General features: G+C 44.7%; 2 protein-coding genes across 12 annotated transcripts in view; both read left to right on the top strand.

Annotated features, from left to right (window-relative positions):
• Positions 1 to 794, top strand: part of picalmb (phosphatidylinositol binding clathrin assembly protein b) — a 30,015-nt gene extending 29,221 nt beyond the window's left edge. For 7 of the 8 annotated variants that reach the window (XM_070543571.1, XM_015951135.3, XM_070543577.1 and 4 more), the window contains one exon: positions 171 to 392. Coding sequence is in view for 1 of the 8 variants with exons in the window: in XM_070543573.1 (XP_070399674.1) it covers positions 171 to 185 (15 nt within the window). In the remaining 7 variants the exon portion in view is untranslated. Of the gene's footprint in view, positions 1 to 170 lie in introns of all 8 variants that reach the window. The other variant, XM_070543573.1, reaches the window with a different exon arrangement.
• A 3,074-nt stretch (positions 795 to 3,868) lies between these two features.
• sytl2b (synaptotagmin-like 2b) lies at positions 3,869 to 19,106 on the top strand. Of its 4 annotated transcripts, none has more exons than XM_015951136.3 (19): positions 3,869 to 3,960; positions 4,624 to 4,749; positions 5,715 to 5,878; positions 8,185 to 8,296; positions 11,205 to 11,253; positions 11,333 to 11,435; positions 11,509 to 12,039; positions 12,178 to 14,538; positions 14,644 to 14,757; positions 14,856 to 14,906; positions 14,988 to 15,082; positions 15,166 to 15,270; positions 15,415 to 15,578; positions 16,795 to 16,897; positions 16,988 to 17,149; positions 17,291 to 17,378; positions 17,600 to 17,702; positions 17,787 to 17,992; positions 18,792 to 19,106. In XM_015951136.3, the coding sequence occupies exons 2-19, from the start codon at positions 4,649 to 4,651 to the stop codon at positions 18,938 to 18,940; spliced, it is 4,761 nt and encodes a 1,586-aa protein (XP_015806622.1). In that variant the 5' UTR covers positions 3,869 to 3,960; positions 4,624 to 4,648; the 3' UTR covers positions 18,941 to 19,106. The 4 variants fall into 4 exon arrangements, 3 of the variants coding, with proteins under 3 accessions (XP_015806622.1, XP_015806624.1, XP_015806623.1); XM_015951137.3 differs by having other exon boundaries at positions 3,886 to 3,960; positions 4,621 to 4,749; XM_015951138.3 differs by lacking the exon at positions 15,166 to 15,270.

Below are 19,106 nucleotides of genomic sequence, written 5' to 3'. Positions count from 1 at the left end.
TTTTTTTATTCTGCTGCTTCCATGTTTGCTCATAAAAGAGAATTTTTACCACCAGACCACCTCTGCACACCGTTTGTGTGAACACGCGTCCCGTTTCAGCCGTTAAAAGCAGAACAAACGTTTTGAATCGCCTCTTTCTGACATCGTTTGTTGCTTCTTTTCTCTTTCAGATGCAGTTCATGTAATTTGAATGAAGTGTCTCAGAAGATGAAGCACTTAGCAGCAAAACGTTGTCCCCGTTGCAGTCTAACTCTTCAGAGAAGCATCCACACACACACACACACACACCCTCAAATACAAGACACGCCAACAACACAATGGTGCACAGACTGTCCAAAACCATGGTAACCATGTCCAAATGACGTATTGGCGATAGCTCACACCCTTTTCTCTGTAATCGAAGCGAAGAGCGACGATGCTTCTGAACCCCTCCGCCCCTTCGGAAGGACCTCTGATCCGTTTTACGGTGTACTCTGTAACGATCGTTTGGGTGCTGAGAAATTTCAGTGTTGTGTATTTGAAGAAGCTGCGGTCTGATGTAAAAGGCTTCAGCGGGGAAGGAGGTGGAAGTAAAAGAAACAAACACCAAGAAGAGCGGTTCTTCTCTTTCTTGATCCGATCATGAGTCATCCAGAACCCTTGGGTTATTTAACGGTCACGGAGTAGTGATGCTAATGACGTTTACACCCCTTTAGTTTCTGTCTTTTTTACCGTGTTTACAGTAGACATTCCTAGTGTGTTTGTATTTATTTATGTTTATTGGTTAAGGTTTGTGTGTGTGTGGGGGGGGGGGGGGGATAATAATGTAAAATCTACCGTACGTTGAACACATGTGGGAGTGCTTCAGCATTAAAACAAGGATCCCAGACTATCATTAAGAGGTAGAGTTGAAAATAGATATATAAAAATTACACCTTATTAAGCGGAATGATAGAGCACTAAATATTCAGTTTTGTGTTTAAGAGAAGTTTTTACTAGATGAAAGGTTCCACCTTCTCCATCGTACTCGCAGTGCCGGGGTTAGAGTACGAGTTAACCGTATAAATAGTGTGCCTATAGAGTTTAACTTTGCGATGGATCTGAAAATCACTTCATCCACGAACCGGAAGCGACGCACTGGGTGGTGGGCTCCATTTGCTTTAAGCTTGGCATGCCATTGACTCACTGACTGTAATCAAGGCTGCCTTTACTCTGAATGTGAAAGAGTTGTCTTCATGTTGCACACATCTTTCCACGCTGCAGTTCCTCAGCCAGAGGAGTGAGGGTGTGAGGAGGCGGGCCGGTGGGGCGGTGCTTGCTGGTTAGTTTTGAGGCGGCAGGAAGACGTGATTGGGTGTAAATTAATGTATAAATAAAAGATGCAGAGGAGCGGGGCCCGAGCGGAGCCGCACTGTTGATCGGTGCGATTGTGTATATAAACACTGACTGTTCTTTGAGCGCAAAAGGTGAAAGATGTATGAAATATGAAAGCAATTCAATCAAATTTGACTCTACCTAAGTTTGATTCAGGATCTTCTCTGCGTTTGTCTCAGCAGATATTTTCTGTATGTAATTAGATAGTGTAGCAGACAACGACTGAAGTCTTTCTTTCTTTTTCAAATAAAGAGCAGCTTCCACAAACACTCGTTTGTTTTCTTCAAGCATTGTAATTTATATGTGGTTAATGTGTAAGATGGCAGCTCCAGGGGAAAATGCACTTCAGCTAAAGTGGGAAAGAAGTGTTGGAAAACAGCAGATTCCCTCGATCCTGTGCTCCCTCTGTAAAGGGGATGTGAGGATTTATGGCAACAAAAAAGGGTCAAATGTCCTGAGACATCCCACAAACTACACCAGTCATGTTGAATCTATAATACTAAATGTCTTACAGGTGTACCCGGCTCTGATTTGCATCTTTATTGGTTGATGTTTAGTAATCTTCTTGCTTTGGGTTCTCTCATTATTAAGGAAATTACCTGATCGCTGTTTGCTTTTACAAACTGAAAAACCACTGAAATGTGTTCCTCTTGAAGCTAAAACAACCCTAGGCCAGTGGTTCTCAATCCTGGTCCTGGAGGGCCAGTGTCCAGCATGTTTTAGTGGTTTCTCTGCTCCAACACACTTGATTCTGTGGTTAAATAACCCGTTGAGCAGCTCCTCAGGCTCTACCGAAGCCTGTTAATCACCTGCTGATTGAAATTAGTGTGTTGGAGCAGGAAAACAACTAAAACAGGCTGAATACCCGCCCTCCAGGAGTCAGGACCCCGCAATAAACAGGGCAGCAGTAACTCAGCAGGTAGTTTTCCATCGGAATGTTGTTTGATCCCAGCTCCTGGCAGAGAATTCTGTTGTATCTTTGAGAAAGACCAGCTTTTCCTCCTGGTGGTGGAGGGACCTTTGCTCAGAAACCTCGCTTCCGTCACTGCGCCCCAGGGCAGGTGCGATTGTATTGTTGTAACTTATCACCATCATCGTGTGAATGGATGAATGATTCACTCTAGTGTAAAGTACTGGCCATTTATCATAAACCCACCAAAGTTTATGTTCGATCCCATGAGTTAAACTCGTATTTTAAATATTTATTTTGGTTCATTTTTCTTAACCATTCCATCAAGATTCATCTACAGCAGGGGTACTACTCTTCCCCGAAGGCCAGGATCCAGCATGTTTTAGTTGTTTCCCTGCTGCCACACACCTGATTTTAATCAGCAGGTGATCAAGAGGCGTCTGCAGAGCCTGATGAATAGATTAAGTGTGTTGGAGCAGGGACACAACCAAAACATGCTGGGCACTGCCTCTTGGGAAAGGTAACTGTAGCCTGGCCTGCCACAGGACGCATTTGGCAGGCCAGGCTAATGGGCCATTCCCATCTGTACCTGGTCGGCCCTGCCCGGATAGCTCCAGTAGGCCCCAGCCTGGCCCAGTTGATTCCACACATCCTTGCTTAGGTATGCAAGGAATGCAGTCAGACATTTTCAGCTTCTAGGTAATCAGCATAATGAATGATAATGAATTGAGCATGCCTTAAGCCCATGTGGGCTGATTCGACCCACCAATCAGAGGCTTGCTGTAATGGAAGGTGTGAATTTGCTGTCAGCAGTGGGTGTGCTGGCCCTGGTCAGCCTGAAGCAGACCACCTCAGAAAGAGGGCTGAAAAACAGTCTTGTTGCACCCTGAAAAAAAGGCAGGCCACCAAGATATGTAAGCAAGCTATGCTATCCGGGCCGGGCCGACCAGGTACAGATGGGAACGGCCCATAAGGTAACTGACCATCCCTGACTTACAGGCTAACGTCAATAAAACATAAAATGACAAAATTTTAGGTCTTTCTAGAGCAGTAATACAATTTAATTGGCCTGCAGTACTTAAATCGCCCACAAGTGGGCAGGAGACTTTTACAAAAAATCAAAGACACACGATTAAGAATGTACTAATCATGTTAAAGAGATTAACTGTGTGTAGTAAATGTGACTCATTTGGCCCTGAAGAGTTAAACTGGTTTAAACTACATTGTGTGTTGGAAACTCAGAAATAAAAGTCAGTAATATGCTCTTTTTTTACTTTATTGTAAATTTGATAATATCTGGATATGTATTTGTCTTGAAAGTTCTAGAAAGCCTTTAGTATCACGCTGAGAAACATTTATCACCAGATAAATAACAGATCGGTGCGGTCCTCTCACACCCTCTAGTTCAACAAACACTGGCGACACCTGCTGGACGCAGCGGGGTTTTACACCCGCACATTAACGCCCATCTTTAATTTTATCCGATAAAATCCAAACCTGAGCTGATCATAAAACGTCCGGATCTCTTTATACCACCAGTGTGCGACTTTAGACGTATAAAGAGACCCCGCGTCTCCCCGGTTCTCCTCCACCGGATCCTCCCCGTCTCTCCGCCTGAGTCCGCCCCCCTCGTCTCATCTGTCGGACGGACTCGGCGCATCCAGCAGCAGCCGCAGACCACCAGAGAAGAGAAGGAGGTAAAACTTGTATCTAAGTTTTAATTATGCTGGGAATTCTGAAATTAAGATGGTTAAAAACCTCTGAAGGTGTCCTGTAATGTAGGCAAATCCTAAATAAACATGCTTCTTCTAATTCTTATGAAAGATGGCTGAGTAATTGTCACTATAGTGTAATTAATTTTAAGTTGTGTAATAATCAGAAAAATAGCTTAGTTGTGGGGAAATTTAAATTCAGGATCATGTGCTGTCAGAACAGGATCTGTTAGTGACTTACCAGCTGTGTCAACAACCTCCTCCTTTAATAAACTTGCAGAAGGAGCAGCAGGACATGTTTTACCTTTACATTTCTGAGAAAGACAAAGAAACTCATATTTTATCAAATATTTCAGAAAATAGAAAAAGCTCGATGTTTCATAATGATGCCATTTGAAAATTCTAGGGGAAAATGTCAACAATTTTCCTTCGTCTTGTGAATTTCTGGATGTTTCGTCACATGCTTTGATCAGGTTAATGTGTATTTAGCAGCTATTTCAAGTTATTTTCTGAATTAAGTTAATCAGAAGTCAAGATAATAAATAATGACTGAATTTTCCAGGTTTTTGGGATTATTTGTTAATTTAGGCTTTGATGAGACTGCGAGAACTTGTTTTTCACGTGTAAACATCTGGATTTGTTCAGCAGAGGTTGCATTTGATCACCTGGAGCCATGATCGACCTGAGCCACCTGACAGAGGAGGAGCAGGAGGCCATAATGATGGTGCTGAAGAGAGACGCTGAGCTGAAGAAGGCAGAGGAAGAGAGGGTCAGGTACAAGTTTGTGTTTCCCTTCAGCTGGAGAGTTTAAGGCCACCGTTTAAGTTAATGTCCTTCCAACACGATGAAGGGCAATCCTCCCCTAACAGAATAACACAATAAGAGCTTCTCCAAGCAGCTGAGAAACCTCAATGTGATGAGAGTAATCTGATTACAGATAAGTGGTACGATTACACACACGGCAGAGGACCGTTCTGGAGCAGAAAACATCGCTGTAGAGTCACAAACCTCATCTAAAGGAGAAAAAAGCTTGTCAGTATTAATAATCTGAATTATTTTGCATCTCCTACAACAATCCAGCACTTATAGTAAACATTAACAGAATATATCTTGATTTTAAAAGTAAAATTTGATGCAAAACAAAGAGCTTCATGTAAAAGGATTAAGCCAACAGCCTGTAATTAATTTGCTTCTCTCCGTTTTCACATGACAGCCATGCTTTCTATGAAGATGAGTGCAGATGGACATTTTTAGGCTCAGGAATTTGTTTTGATCCCTCTTTGGTTTAATTTTAGCTCAACAGAGATATTTTTACAAATTGTATTCATAATGTCGGCCATGTGAAGTTGTTCAAATATTTGGCTTTAGTCTCAGGAAAATAATGAAAAACAAACTTAATTGGCTGTAAATTTATTTAAGAAAAAATGGGAACAAACATGCCAAACACATCCTGATTATGAAAAATAACTAGAAATGCAAGCATCTTGGAGGGGATAACATTTTAAAATCATTAGCCATGAATTTCATTATTAAATTATTCAGAAAATCTTTTAAAAAGACCATATTCAGGGAATAATGACCTTTGACCTCTCAGGAAGCACAAAAAAATGCAGAATAAATCGCTTCAGAGGAAATAAAAAGCTATTGGACTGAATAAAATGGAACTAAAGAAACAAGACTAAACTTAACCTGTCAATGTGAGCTATCACATTTACGTTTTTCTTGTCTTTCCTTGACAGAAATTTGGAAAAAATCCTGCCCAGCAGCTCCCAGCCGGAGGTCAAGCTGAAGTATCTGACGGGAGAGTGGTTTTACGAGGCCAAATCTCGCAGACACAACGATAAAATCCACGGATCTGAGATTATTTTGGCAGCCATGAAGCAAAGGAAGACAGGAAGTTTAGGTGTCTTATTCAGTACCAGTTTACAATAAAGGTCCCTTTATTAACGTTACTTAGTGCATTATTAAGGATTAATGAACTACTTAAGTGCTATCTGCTTAACCATATTATTATTAAGCAGATACCCCCGGCCCTTGGTCCTAACCTTAAGAAAAAAAGAAGACAATCTTTTACAGCTCCTTTCAAGATAAAAATCACTAGGAGCTTCACAAACAAACCAAAAAAGTATCAAAAAGATTTCATAAAATTATAAAAAATATGTTTAAAATGAGAAAAAAATTATTGTGATTAAAAAAAACAATGAAAGGAAAGGGAGAGAGAAAATGAATAGGAAAGCAGGAAATCTGTGGATCACGGGGAAAGGTGGAATAAGGAGAGGGTGGTGATGAAGGTCACACCAAAGCCTGAACTGGTGAGTTTTCAGCTGCCTTTTAAAGGAGACCACCGAGTCCACTGATCTCAGGCTTAGGGGGAGAGAGATCTAGAGTCTGGGGGCCACAGCAGCAGATGATCTGTCACCTAGCCTGGTGATCTGCACAATCAGTAGGCTTTGGTCACTGGACCTCAGGGACCTGCTGGGGGTGTAGGGACTGAGAAGATCACCGATGTATGATGGTGCTTGTCCATGTAAGGTCGTAAAGACCAGAACCAGGATCTTGAAATGAACCCTTAAGTTGACTGGCAGCCAGTGAAGCTGGAGGAGAAGCGGGGTGATGTGGGTGTGTTTGGAGGACTTGGTCAGAAGCCGAGCACAGGCATTCTGAGCCAACTGTAGACGGTTCAGGGAGGTTCTGCTCAGACACGTGAAAAGAGAGTTACAGTAGTTTAAGCGTGAGGAGATGAAGGTGTGGAGAACAGTCTCAAGTTCAGGGCGGGACAGAATGGGACTCAGCTTCGCAATGTTCCTGAGATGGAAGAAGGAAGAGCGAACAAGAGAACTGACATGAGAATCTAGGGTGAGGGCTGGGTCAAAGGTCACGCCAAGATTCCTGACAGAAGGTTTGGTGTGAGAAGCAAGCTGACCAAGAGAGTCTCTGACTTTGGGAACCAGCTTGTCTGGGGCACAGATGAGGATCTCAGTCTTATCTTCATTCAGCTGAAGAAAGCTCCCAGCCATCCAGGTTTTGATAGAGTCTAAGCAGGTGTGTAACAGCTGCAGCTTAGACATCTCATGGGGCTTAAAGGAGATGTGCAGTTGGATGTCATCTGCATAAAGATGGTAGGAGACTCATTTAAATGAGCTCAGGATGTGCTGAAGAGGCAGCAGATAGAGGAGGAACAGTAGAGGCCCCAGCACAGAGCCTTGTGGGACACCACGAGTGAGGGATGTATTGGAGGACCGGAACTTGGAGATGGCCACAGAGAATGATAAATGATAAATGACCCGCACTTGTATAGCGCCTCTCAGAGTAAGGACTCCAAAGCGCTTTACACTACAGTGTATAATTCATCCACATTCACACACTGATGGTGATGAGCTACAATGTAGCCACAGCTGCCCTGGGGCGCACTGACAGAGGCGAGGCTGCCGAGCACAGGCGCCACCGGTCCCTCCGACCACCACCAGCAGGCAAGGTGGGTTAAGTGTCTTGCCCAAGGACACAACAGCAGAATTCTCTGTCCGGAGCCGGGATCGAACCTGCAACCTTCCGATTACTGGAATGCTCTGACAGATAAGAGGAGAACCACTCCAGAGCAGATCCTGATGGGCCTACCCAGTCTCTCAGCCTCTCCAGTAGCAGGTGATGGTCAACAGTGTCAAAGGCTGCAGTCAGGTCCAGCAGGACCAGAACAGAACAGTCCCCTGCATCACTGTGAGTCAGAAGGTCATTAGAGACCCTAAGAAGAGCTGTTTCAGTAGAATGAACTCTACGAAAACCTGACTGGAAGCTATCATAGATGTTATGTTTATCAAGAGCAGCTGTGAGTTGTTTAGCCACAATTTTTTCCAAGATCTTGGAGATGAACGGAAGTTTAGAGATGGGTCTGAAGCTGCTATGGAGAGAGGCGTCAAGACTCTGCTTTTTAAGAAGCGGGTGGATTACAGCGTTCTTCAAGTAAGCAGGGACCTGACCAGAAACCAGAGAAGCATTCATTATAGAGAGCATGCTGGGACTGAAGGACACTTAATAGTTAACAATACAAGGAATGTTTAAAAAAGGGACCCTTTGTTTATTAATGCTTAATAATGCACCAAATAATGTTAATAAAGTGACCCTCATTCTAAAGTGTTACTTTTTATTCTATTTTATGTGTATTTTGGATAAAGATAATCTAAGGCAACCTTAATGCTCTTCTTTCTCCTGCAGATGGGTCTCTTAGAATGGACAGACCCAAGATCAGTAGCAGGCGAGGTTCAGACACCGTGGCTCCGCCCAAACCTGTCAGATGTTTGGAGGCGTCACCGCCACAAGACAGAAAGTACACCACCACTCTTATCAATCTTTGATACACTTCCTTTATTTTTAACATCTGCTGTTAAGTCAGCCATGTTTTTAGTTCTGCGCAAAATTATTAATTTACCCATAATTCCTTTATGTTTTGCTACAAAGGAACCAGACTTTCTCCTCTAAAATGTTCTTGATCGATAGGTTTTCTTACCGTCTTTTAAAGGTTGTTTGGACTTTTCAGCTTCAGCTAACAGGTGACTCGCTAGCTGACCCAAGCTAGTCACTTGCTAGTAAATTGCTAGGTGACTTTCTTGTTTTAAAAGGCATTTTTGGTTAATGATTTATATTATCACTAGCCACTGTGTAGCTGCATGTTTGGTGGCTATGTTGCTTCACAGCGGGAAGGTTGCAGGTTTGAATGCGCACAGCGACCTTTCTGCGTGGATTTAGCATGTTCTCCCATGCACACGTGGGTTTTCTCCAGGTGCTCCAGTTTCCTCCCACAGACCATAAACATGCATTTTAGGTTGCTTATAGACTTTAAATTGTCCCTAGGTGTTGTCCCTGTGCTGGACCAAATCTAAGCTTTTAGCACCAACAGGATGACTTGATTAGCTATTAGCTCAAAACCTAGCATACGGTCTGAATGATTTATCAAGTCATGTATCACATCTCTGCTGGATGTTTCATAAAAACATGAATTTCATGTATTGTTCAAGAGCTGTAGATGTGGATTTTATGGCCCGAGATGTCGTTTCTGTCCCTCATGTGTCCAGTTTTCTCATTTAAAAGCACAGAATGTCCTATAATATGTCTTAAGAGTTTGCAACAGCTAAAGAAGAATAATTATTATTTTCTGTAACACTTTACAATAAGGGTCCCTTTATTAGCGTTACTTAGTGCATTATTAAGCATTAATAAACTATTAAATACAGTATTAACAACTGCTTAACCATAATATTTAATGCATTACTAAGCAGACACGCCCCCCGACCCTTTGTCCTAACCTTAAGGACACTTGATAGTTAACAAAAACGGTAATGTTTATTACCCTTTGCTTATTAATGCTTAATAATACACTAATGTTAATAAAGGGGCCATTATTGTAAAGTGTTACCATGTCTTCTGGCTCCTTGGACTCAAATTAAAATGAAAGTAGGGTTTTTTTTTTGGAAAAGTTTTAGAGTTGCTTCTTTTCCATCTTTCAATTCTTTTTAAAACACAGAAAAGTTTTATTTACCTGCAACGTTTTGTTTGTCTGGGATTAATAAAGTATTGATTGATTGATTGACTGATTGATTGATTGATTGATTGAGGTCAACCTGATGATGTTTGCACCTGCAAATGAAACGTTGCAGGTAAACAAACCTTTTATGTGTTTTAAAAAGAACTGAAAGATGGAATTTGAAACTCAACACAGCAAGAACACAACAACGTTGCTTCTTTTGTATTGAGATTCAGACTCAGTTGTAGCCTACATTTAGTTTTCTTCCAGAGACATCCTGTCACTCAGCCTGGATAAATATGCGTGTGTGTTTAGTGTGTGGAGTGTCTTGTGACTCAGCTTGTTTAAATAAAGGTGGTGCGGCCTGGAAACAGCCTGTTTAATAACCCAGCACCGCTCAGAACACACCACACAGATAACAGACCAACAGTTGAGCAACAGTTTTCCCCAAGATTGATCTAGTTCATCCACAGAGAGTTGCTCGAATAAAATTATCTTACAGCTGTAAAACCGTCAGCACAGCGGTTTCTTGGTCTGCCTGAGTGTTCGTGGCTCCCGGGTCAGGGAGTTTAAGATTTTTGGCGTCTGCCTGATAGATCCCGGTGGCTGCCTGGTGGGATCTGGGTCCCTGGGCTCTGCTGGGTCCCCGGCGGGGGTGGTCGCCCCTGGGTCCCGGGTTGCTGGGTCCTGGGCTCGGCCGGCTGGGGGGTGGGAGGCTGCAGGCGGGCCTGTGGGCTTGCCGCTGGTATCTCCCGGGACTCTGCCAGCTGCTGCTGTGGCCCCCCGGGACAATCCTCTCTGACTCTCGAGGGGGGCAGGGGCTTTTCTGGTCGCAGTCTCCTTTGGGTCCCTGCGCTCTGGGGCAGCTCCTGGATCTCTGGGACTTGGCGCTCCCCCCGTCTCTTACACATTTTTGGGGGGCAGATCTGTGGCCCCTCACACACTCTATTGGATGCTCCTATAGAGAAACCTTACGTATACAAGCGCGGGTACACACACAGGTGCTCACATGGTGCTCTCATAAGTATGGACTTGGGCACGTTCAACACATGACTTAAGGCTGTGGTTGGCACTAAATGCGCTGTGATTTATTATCGTGATTGTTCAGTAAAACAATGTTGATTATATATTTCTTCATCAAGTTGACGCAGTGATAGCTTGCTCCTGTTGTATTGTTGTGTGTCCCTTTTCTGCAGGTCTAGAAGCAGACTCTTGTTCGTCATTGATTGTTTATTTTTGTGGACCCCCCCCCCCCCCCCCCCTCTTCTCCAACACCTTTTGCTTTCTCTTTCACCTCTGTCTCCGTGTCTGGTCGCATTCAAAAAACAATAACAATAAAGTTTTAAGTATCAGGTGTGACATTAAAAGCAGAAGCTTTGATGCTCCACCTAAGAGTAAAATCTGTAAGGCTTGTTACCAGCATTCAGACATCAATTCTGTTTGCTTCACAGCCAGACACGACACGGTAAAAATAAATAAATAAATAAATAAAAAACAGTCAGCAAATTATTTCTGAATCAATATTTTTATTTTTATAGGCCACAAATCTCTTAATCCTTCTCCGGTATTTTTACTCTGACATAGCTGCAGCTACTGTGCAGGGTACTGCATCACATGGGGGTCTAACACTCAGATTGATTCGATTTCATCCTCACGCCCCATTTCACTATATTCTGATATCACAAACATTTAAAATCTTTGTCTCTCCTCACAGCAATGCGGAAAAGGAGAATCGTTACTCAGGAGTTCGCTCTCCCAGAGTGGTCAGTGAACCTGTGAGAGATTATACATTTACTCCTGTTGCCATGAGTGTTGAGATCATTTCCTTCCTTCTGCCTTCAGCCCAGACACAACCCCTTTAACCGAGCGTCTCTTATAGTTGTGGAGCCTCCTGTAAATAATCAGGACATGTCGATCAGTCGGGGCCAGAACCTGCAGGATACAGGTGATGGCAATACACTTTTATGAAACTGTGGTAATAGGAGTTACAGGTGACTCTTTGCCTTCTGTCCACCCAGAGCCCATTTCAGCCCTGAAGAATCACTCAGCAGGTGACTCCGGTCACACTTCAGGCGGCTCCATCACATCTGATGGCTCGTCTGTCGGATTCAGGCCGGTGCCGAAGAAGAGGACGCTCCTCACGAGATGCAGCACCAACCAGCTGGGGTCAGAGACTCAGCTCAAACATGCAGAGGTTGTTCCTGCTCCAAGACGGCGCCTCCAGCAGGGTTCCGGCGAGAGCTCCAGCCAGTCCTGCCTTAAGATCCAAGATGAAAGTGCTTTAAATAAGTCTGCTCAGGCACCTAAAGCAGCAGGAGGAAATTCCCAGCAGCCACCCTGTGATGCATCTAAAACCTCATCTGAAACTTTCAGACCATCTCGCACCGGGAGCAATGTGACGGCCGAGTGGAGAGAAGATCCGGATGATCAGAACCAACACATGGACATTTTTAACCTGTCCAGCAGCAAAGTTCAAGTTGAAGAAAGCAGCAGCAGCGTGGGAACATCAGCGAGGCAGGAGGCACTGAGTCTGCCCCAAAGCATCATGGGTAAGTACACTCACATGACACATCTTTCACCTCTTTGCTATGATAATCTTTTGACTCCAGAGACCTTGGCCGTGTTATTTCCTCCTAAAACTCTTGTTTTCTACTCCAGATAAAAAGCCTAAAATATCTTTTTTCCAGATCCTCCCACAACTTATGATCTGAACTTTATTGATAAGTCCGATCAGCAAAAGCACAAATCCAGCAAGACGGGGTTTTTTAAATTGTCCACGCCAACCACAAGCCCTACCGGTGAAGACGGAGAGGCCATCGCCAAGGTGCTGGACTGGTTCGACCGTAGCACAGACAGCAGTGATTGGCTGGAGTCAGAGGAAAATCCCAAGGCTGCAGAGAGCTTTGACCGGCCAGCGGCCGACAGCAAGTCCAGAGCTGAAGATTCCTGCTCTGGAGGTGTGAGTGAAAGGAAGCTGGAAAAGGCAAAAACAAGGGGTCACAGGAAAGGAAGCAGGGAGCTGGCTGAAACACAAGAAAATGTTAGGAGGGAGCACACCGATGAAAGTGGGGATGAAAGCCGGCCTCTGAAAATCTCTCATCTGAAGTCTTTCTGGGAGAAAAGCAACCCAGGTCCAAAGATACTTATCAGCAAATCAGTGACGCCTGGCGAGAAAGGACTGAACCCGGCTCACATTTCTCAAGAGAATTACTCTGATTTGTCCTCAGTTCCAGAACGGTACAGCGGGATGGGCATGCACAACAAATACAGCCCCAGAATAATAGATGAAAAAGAGCATCAGCTGGTCAACCGCCAAGTCATCAGCACGGTCAATAGTCACCAGCAGGAAGAACATCTGATGATTCATTCAACCCAAATAAACAGCAATGACTCGGATCATCTAAACTCACAGCACACGCCTGAAATAATCCACAGGAAACCTTTAGATGTCGAGACATTAAACACAGCAAGGCAAAGTTCTTCAGACAGAACCATCATGGATCATAAGAACGTCTCCCTGTTCAAACCCAAGCTGCAGTCGGACAGCGATTCAGAATCAAAAGAGTCATTACTGCTGTCTGACACTCGCTCCGTGCCTCAGTTGGACCCAGAAACAAGGGTCAGGACAGAGTCTGAGATGCTGGTTTTGTCCAAAAATATTCCCTACATGGACTACAAACAGGGTGGGAGCGAGGAGCAAGTCAGGCAACCAATTCCCAGAAGTTCCAGTGAAGACAAAAGCATCCATTCAGCTTCTCCTAAAAGAAAAGATGATGCTTCCAATAAAGACAGGACACATAGTTCCCACTTAAACAGGCAGGCGTTACATCATCAGGAGAGCACAGCGGAGAAGATAAAGCAACTCAAATCCTTCTGGGAACAGGAGCTCAACAAGCCCACGTTTTACTCCGGAAAACCCAGAGCTCTGGGAGACGGGAGAGTCGCTCAAGGAGCAAGTCAGGCCAGGCTGAACAAAAGATTCACAAAGTCCGAGTTTGACTTGACGTCAGTTGGAAATGAGTCAGGCAGTGACAATGAAGGTGGCGTCAGAACTCATTCAAATTTTACTGTTGTCCCATTAAATCAGAGGCTGGACAAGATGCCCCCGAACCTCGGCACCAGTCGGGCTCAGTTCAACACCCTTAGGGAGTTTTGGGATGAGGCCTCGTCTGACTCGAGGGGATTGCTGGTCAATGAGAAACCCAAAAGCCCCAGGAGAAAAGAGCCGCTGCGAAGTCAGCTCTCATCTCAAGAGTTAAAGGGCGCTGATCTGGAGATTTATCACTCAAGTCCCGCTGTCGAAAAATCAAAAGGAGTTGTCACAAAGTCCCACGAGTCCCCTCAGAACCAGTCCAAGTCTCCACACAACAGACGGAACAACAGCAAAAACAATGTGGCCGGTTACATCCCAGCTGAGACGGGGCAGCCGAAACAAACCAAGAGGAGCTCAAAGGACTCCAATCGAGAGGAGAAGTTCACAAAACCACAGAGCAGCTTAGGCAAAGAGATCCGGTCTCCAAAGACCAGAAAGGACAGCTTTGGTGTTTCCAGCAGCCGTGGGAATTCTCTGCGTCGTGCCACGAGTATGTTCGCTCTGGCAATCGATGATGAAAAAGCGCCAAACCTGCTGAGAATGGAAGTAAATCCCATCTGCTCTCAGAGCCGAAAGCCCAGGCAGATTCCAGAGAAAGGCCCTTTGACCAGGAGAACATCCAATGAGCCTGAAACGGCGGCTCCACTCGCTCGGGCATTTGTTCCAACAGACTACCGCCACTATCTGGGGATGATGGAGCCGGCCAGCGTACACACCACACTGGCGCCTGTAGTCAAGGACGAGGGGTCGGAGGTCAAGCCTGGCTATGAACTTGACCTGAGTGGACCAGTGAGGGCCAGCACGCCAGTGAGCTCGGAGGAGCGTTACAACAGGAAGTCAAACAAGACGAACCAGCGTCCATCATTGGCGAACTACAGCGAGTCGGACACTGGTCAGGACTCATCAATCAGCAGCACGTCAGAAACCTGGTCCAGCTCAAGGAACACCTTGAACCGTGAGCACCAACTTTAAAATTCAGTTCGAATCCAGAATCCTGAAACTATATTAAACGCTAAACGTTTTAGTAACAACAGTCTGAGCATTTTCCTCCTACACATAGGAGCAAACGCCGTCGGTGACCAGAATCCTGTGTGGGAAGCTCTACGCCGAGCTGCGGCTCGGCCTAAAAATCTAACCAAGAGTTTGGAGGACATCACAGCAACCATATCACCACGTAAGCATGTCTTCTACCAAGTCTACCAAGTCAGGGTTTAGTTTTGTTTTTACATTTTCAGAGGATTTGGTTTTACTTTGATTTACTGATTCTTGCAGGACAAGAGAGAAGACCCGACCAAATTGCTGATCTCAGGCGAAGCAGTAACGGTAAAAACAGCCTGATTTGTATTTCACAACCCTGTGAAATGTGTCCTGATGTAAGCTTTCTGTCTCTAATTCAACAAACAGCTGCTGTCATCCAATCGCCCTCCTCGTCGTCCTTTGCTGATCCAGACCACCTGAAGAAGATGAGCAAATCCGTTCCGTCGTTCTTACAGAAGGAGGTAAACCTTCCCAAACGTCCTTTGGTCTGGTAAATCCTGCACCGCTTCGACGTGCTTTCCTCGCCTGCTGTCTTGTGTTTCAGGACCTGGATGTAGACACTGACCCCAGCTACGCACAAGACCAACTAACACCAAGCAGCTCCATGACGATGCTCAGCGGCTCCTCTGGCGTGCCGTCTGTATCGTCCGTATGTTCACAAACGGCAGCATGATTGCTTCTGCATGAGCTTTTCGCCCTGTTTACACACAGCTCACTAACATAGATTAGCAGCTTTGAGTTAAAATCCTCACAACTCCTCCGATGCAACTCAGTCCTTTCCGTTTGCTCACAGCTGAGTGGAAGCGTGATCACCATGTACAGTGGTGACTTTGTGGAGGTTCAGGGAAACATCCAGTTCTCCATCAACTATGTCCAGAGGCTCAGAGAGTTTCACATCTTTGTTGCCGAGTGCCGCAATCTGGCTGCAGTTGAGTCGAAGAGGAGCCGCTCGGATCCGTGAGTTCTGTACTTGGAAATTTAAGAAATTTAAGAACGACGTTACTGGGTTAGAGCTAACCCTAACCCTCAACAGCTACAATGGCAGTGACATCAATATGAATACATCTCTTAAAGCTGAGGTACATAGTTAAAAATAATTTTCAAAGTGACTTAAAAATGCTAAAAAAAGGTCCTATCAGACCCTGTTCTATGATGTAAAGTAGGTCATCTTTCACATATTTGCCCTAAGTCCCTCTCCTGGCCTCTAAAGCAAAACGAAACATTTACTTTAGCCTAGACCATTGACCAATAGATTTGCATATCCACAAGAGGGCGCTGTCAATAAGAATGTGCTCCGGTTCGCAGCATGCACTATGGGGTGATGCACTGACTCACAGTCAGCTTAGCACACAGACCTAGCTTGAATGCTAACTCTACCTGCATTGCATTGATGTTAGCCTATAAACTTTAAGCTAACTGTGAACGAGAAGGGAGGGGAAGGGAAAGGGATTTATCTCAGGTGTACTGGAGCTAAGTGATTAGCATAGCATTCAACCTTATGCTACAATTCAGGGATGCCAACTCTCACGCATCTGACCCTCTCACGCCACACCTCAAATATCTCACACTCACCCCCCCCACACACACTCGTATGGAAGCTAAATGGTCCGCACGCCCCCCCCCCCCCCCCCCCCCACACACACACACACACACACACACCTCTCAAATGTAGAAAAGTACAAAAGTTGCAGCCCTACATTAGACTACTGCTATGGTACGTTGTAGCATTTGCAGGGTATGCTCGTTCAGCGAGTGCCAGATTACTGCCAGTTTTAGACGTTTCCCTGCATGATCCTCTGCAGATCTGAGGGAAATGTGTGATTCACAAGGTCTGCAGAACTTGATGAAGGCTGAGGAGATGTTTCAGCAGTTAGTCGGGTGAGCAGGAACATATCAAAAACATTATTAGTCCTTTAACGCTACAAAGCTATCTGCGTGTGCTGTATGAGGCGTGGCTTTCAACTTCTTAAAGGGGAGGGGCAGCAGGGGTGGAGCTATTTCCGTTCAGATTCCATAATCTCCTCCCCCTCTTTTTGATGACGTCGCTCTATAGGCCCCAGCTTTAACTTATTGAATATTTCTGCATGTGTTTTTTCATTGGAAATTGGATCACCAGAATAAACAATCTATTTCCCAAGTAAGATGTTCTTTCATCTTTTGGAACTTTTATCAGGTATGTGAAAAGCTACCTGGTTCCTGACAAAGCAAGCCTTGGAAAAAGAAAAACATCTGTGAAGAAGAAGACACTGAATCCAAAGTTCAATGAGATCCTGAGGGTGAGGCCACAGACACAAACTCCAGCTTTCTTCCCTCACATTGTCATACTGAACTGACAACAAACAAAAGCAGATGTCCTGTCCCTGCAGTATCGCGTTCGCATGGAATACCTCAGGACCCAGACTCTTGTTCTCTCGGTCTGGCATCATGACACCTTTGGCAGGAACAGCTTCTTGGGAGAGGTAGATGTGGACCTGTCCAAGTGGGACTTTGGCCACACCCAGATGAATTACTTGGCTCTCAAAGCACGGGTAAAGACACAAAGACCCCTTTATTTGTGGCTTTTCTTTTTTCACCATATAACAGCAGTTTTTTCAAAAAGGTCAGCAAACCCTTTCTTCGTGTCATCGATCTGGGCTGCTTGTATCACATGCAGTTCTGTTTTCTTCTAGACGTTGCCTTCCATTGCACCTTTAAATGGGGGGAGAGGAGAGATGAGACTGGCGATCCGTTTTCTTCCTCAGATCACCCACAGTGAAGGTTCGCCAACCATGCCTTTATGATGTTTTGGACAGCTGTGGCAAAGTTTAATAATTCAAAAACTGAATTAGACTTTATGCACAGTTACACTTTTGAGTCAAGTTGTCAATGGGTTTTCAGAAAATGCCATTTCTAACTTAAACATTCATGCCAGGAAACAAGTTCAGGTAGAATAATACCAGGAATCGCCTATTTTTTATATTTAAATTTTTTATTTAAAGGGCTAACAAAAGATGTTGCCAGCACCGGAGAGATTCACATTTGGGTGAAGGAATGCAAGAACCTGCCTTTAATCAGAGCCACCATTGACCCCTATGTTAAATGGTATGTCAACAAACATTCCTATTGAGTAAATTAATTCTTTTTTACTTTCAATAAACTTAAATCATCTACTGCCCCTATTTGAAGCTTCGTCCTGCCAGACACGAGCAGGAAAAGTCGACAAAAGACTCGTGTTCTCCGGAGGACCGTGGAGCCGGTGTTTAACCACACCATGGTGTACGATGGCATCAGTGAGGCTGATCTGAGTGACGCCTGTGTGGAGCTCACCGTCTGGGACCGAGACAGGCTGGCAAGCAACTTGTTGGGCGGTCTGAGGCTTGGCGCTGGAACAGGTACAGTCAAAGTTCAGCTGCAGCCATTTTATGCAACAATAATGAGGAAAAATGACTGGGAAGTATTAATAAATGTCTAATTCAAAAGGCTCTTGGGCTGTTGGTCAGTCACGGGATTAACACGCCATCTTGGATGGGTTAGCGGAGGGAAACTAACCGAAGGAAGTGAGACATCGCATTATGATAGCGTTGTTTTACGATTTCTACATCTGTAGATGGAGAAAAAGAACATAGAACAGATGCCCTATCAGGAGAACGTTTGCAAAGATGTCAAGGATTAGTTTTAGATAATTTGGTCACTTTTACTGAAATAATTTTTACTGAGACTCGAAAAATCAGAATATGGTGCAACAGTCCAGTTATTTCATTAATACAACTTAGAGTTGGGCAGTTTAAATGCCCAGGAACCCTTTGCAGGTATGGTAATGGCCTGTATTCGATATAGCGCCTTCTAGAGTCCTGAAACCCCCCAAGGCACTTTACAACACAGTCATTCACACATTCACACACTGGGGATGAGCTATGGTGTGACCACAGCTGCCCTGGGGCACACTGACAGAGGTGAGGCTGCCGAACACAGGCGCCACCGGTCCCTTCGACCACCACCAGCAGGCAGGGGGGGGGGGGTTAAGAGTCTTGCCCAAGGACACAACGACAGTGACAAACTGAGCGGGGCTAAAACCTGCAACCTTCCGATTACGGGGCGAGCACTTAACTCCTGTGCCACCGTAACAAGATGAATTGACGTGAAACATGCACATTTTTCATGTTGTACTGCCTTTTCTTCATCTGATTGCAGGAAAAAGTTACGGGGCTTTGGTGGAGTGGATGGACTCAGGCCCATACGAGGTGGCCCTCTGGGAACGAATGATCGCTTCCCCGAATGAATGGGTGGAGGACGTGTTGCCACTGAGAATGCTAAATTCAGCTAAAACTGCTTTCAAATAGGGATACGAAACGGCTACAAACACTATGCATTTATCTGATAATTAAATAAGCTATACAAGTATTGCTTCATACTTTTTAATTCTATTTAAATGGAGGAAAAAAGCTGGTACAAAGTAGTGAAATTCAAATGTTGGGACTGATTTTGATGAAAACCAGAAAAGAACAG

Source organism: Nothobranchius furzeri, chromosome 13 (assembly GCF_043380555.1).
Source record: "Nothobranchius furzeri strain GRZ-AD chromosome 13, NfurGRZ-RIMD1, whole genome shotgun sequence".
Taxonomy (NCBI): domain Eukaryota; kingdom Metazoa; phylum Chordata; class Actinopteri; order Cyprinodontiformes; family Nothobranchiidae; genus Nothobranchius; species Nothobranchius furzeri.
Note: the sequence above shows the minus strand (reverse complement) of the source record. Positions and strands in the feature narration are given on the sequence as shown.

Coding starts and splice junctions, on each gene's coding strand:
- sytl2b (XM_015951136.3), top strand. CDS start 4,649: ATGATCGACCTGAGCCACCTGACAGAGGAGGAGCAGGAGGCCATAATG. Junction 14,758..14,855: donor CACAGCAACCATATCACCAC/GTAAGCATGTCT, acceptor TGATTCTTGCAG/GACAAGAGAGAAGACCCGAC. Junction 17,150..17,290: donor ACTTGGCTCTCAAAGCACGG/GTAAAGACACAA, acceptor GTTTTCTTCTAG/ACGTTGCCTTCCATTGCACC.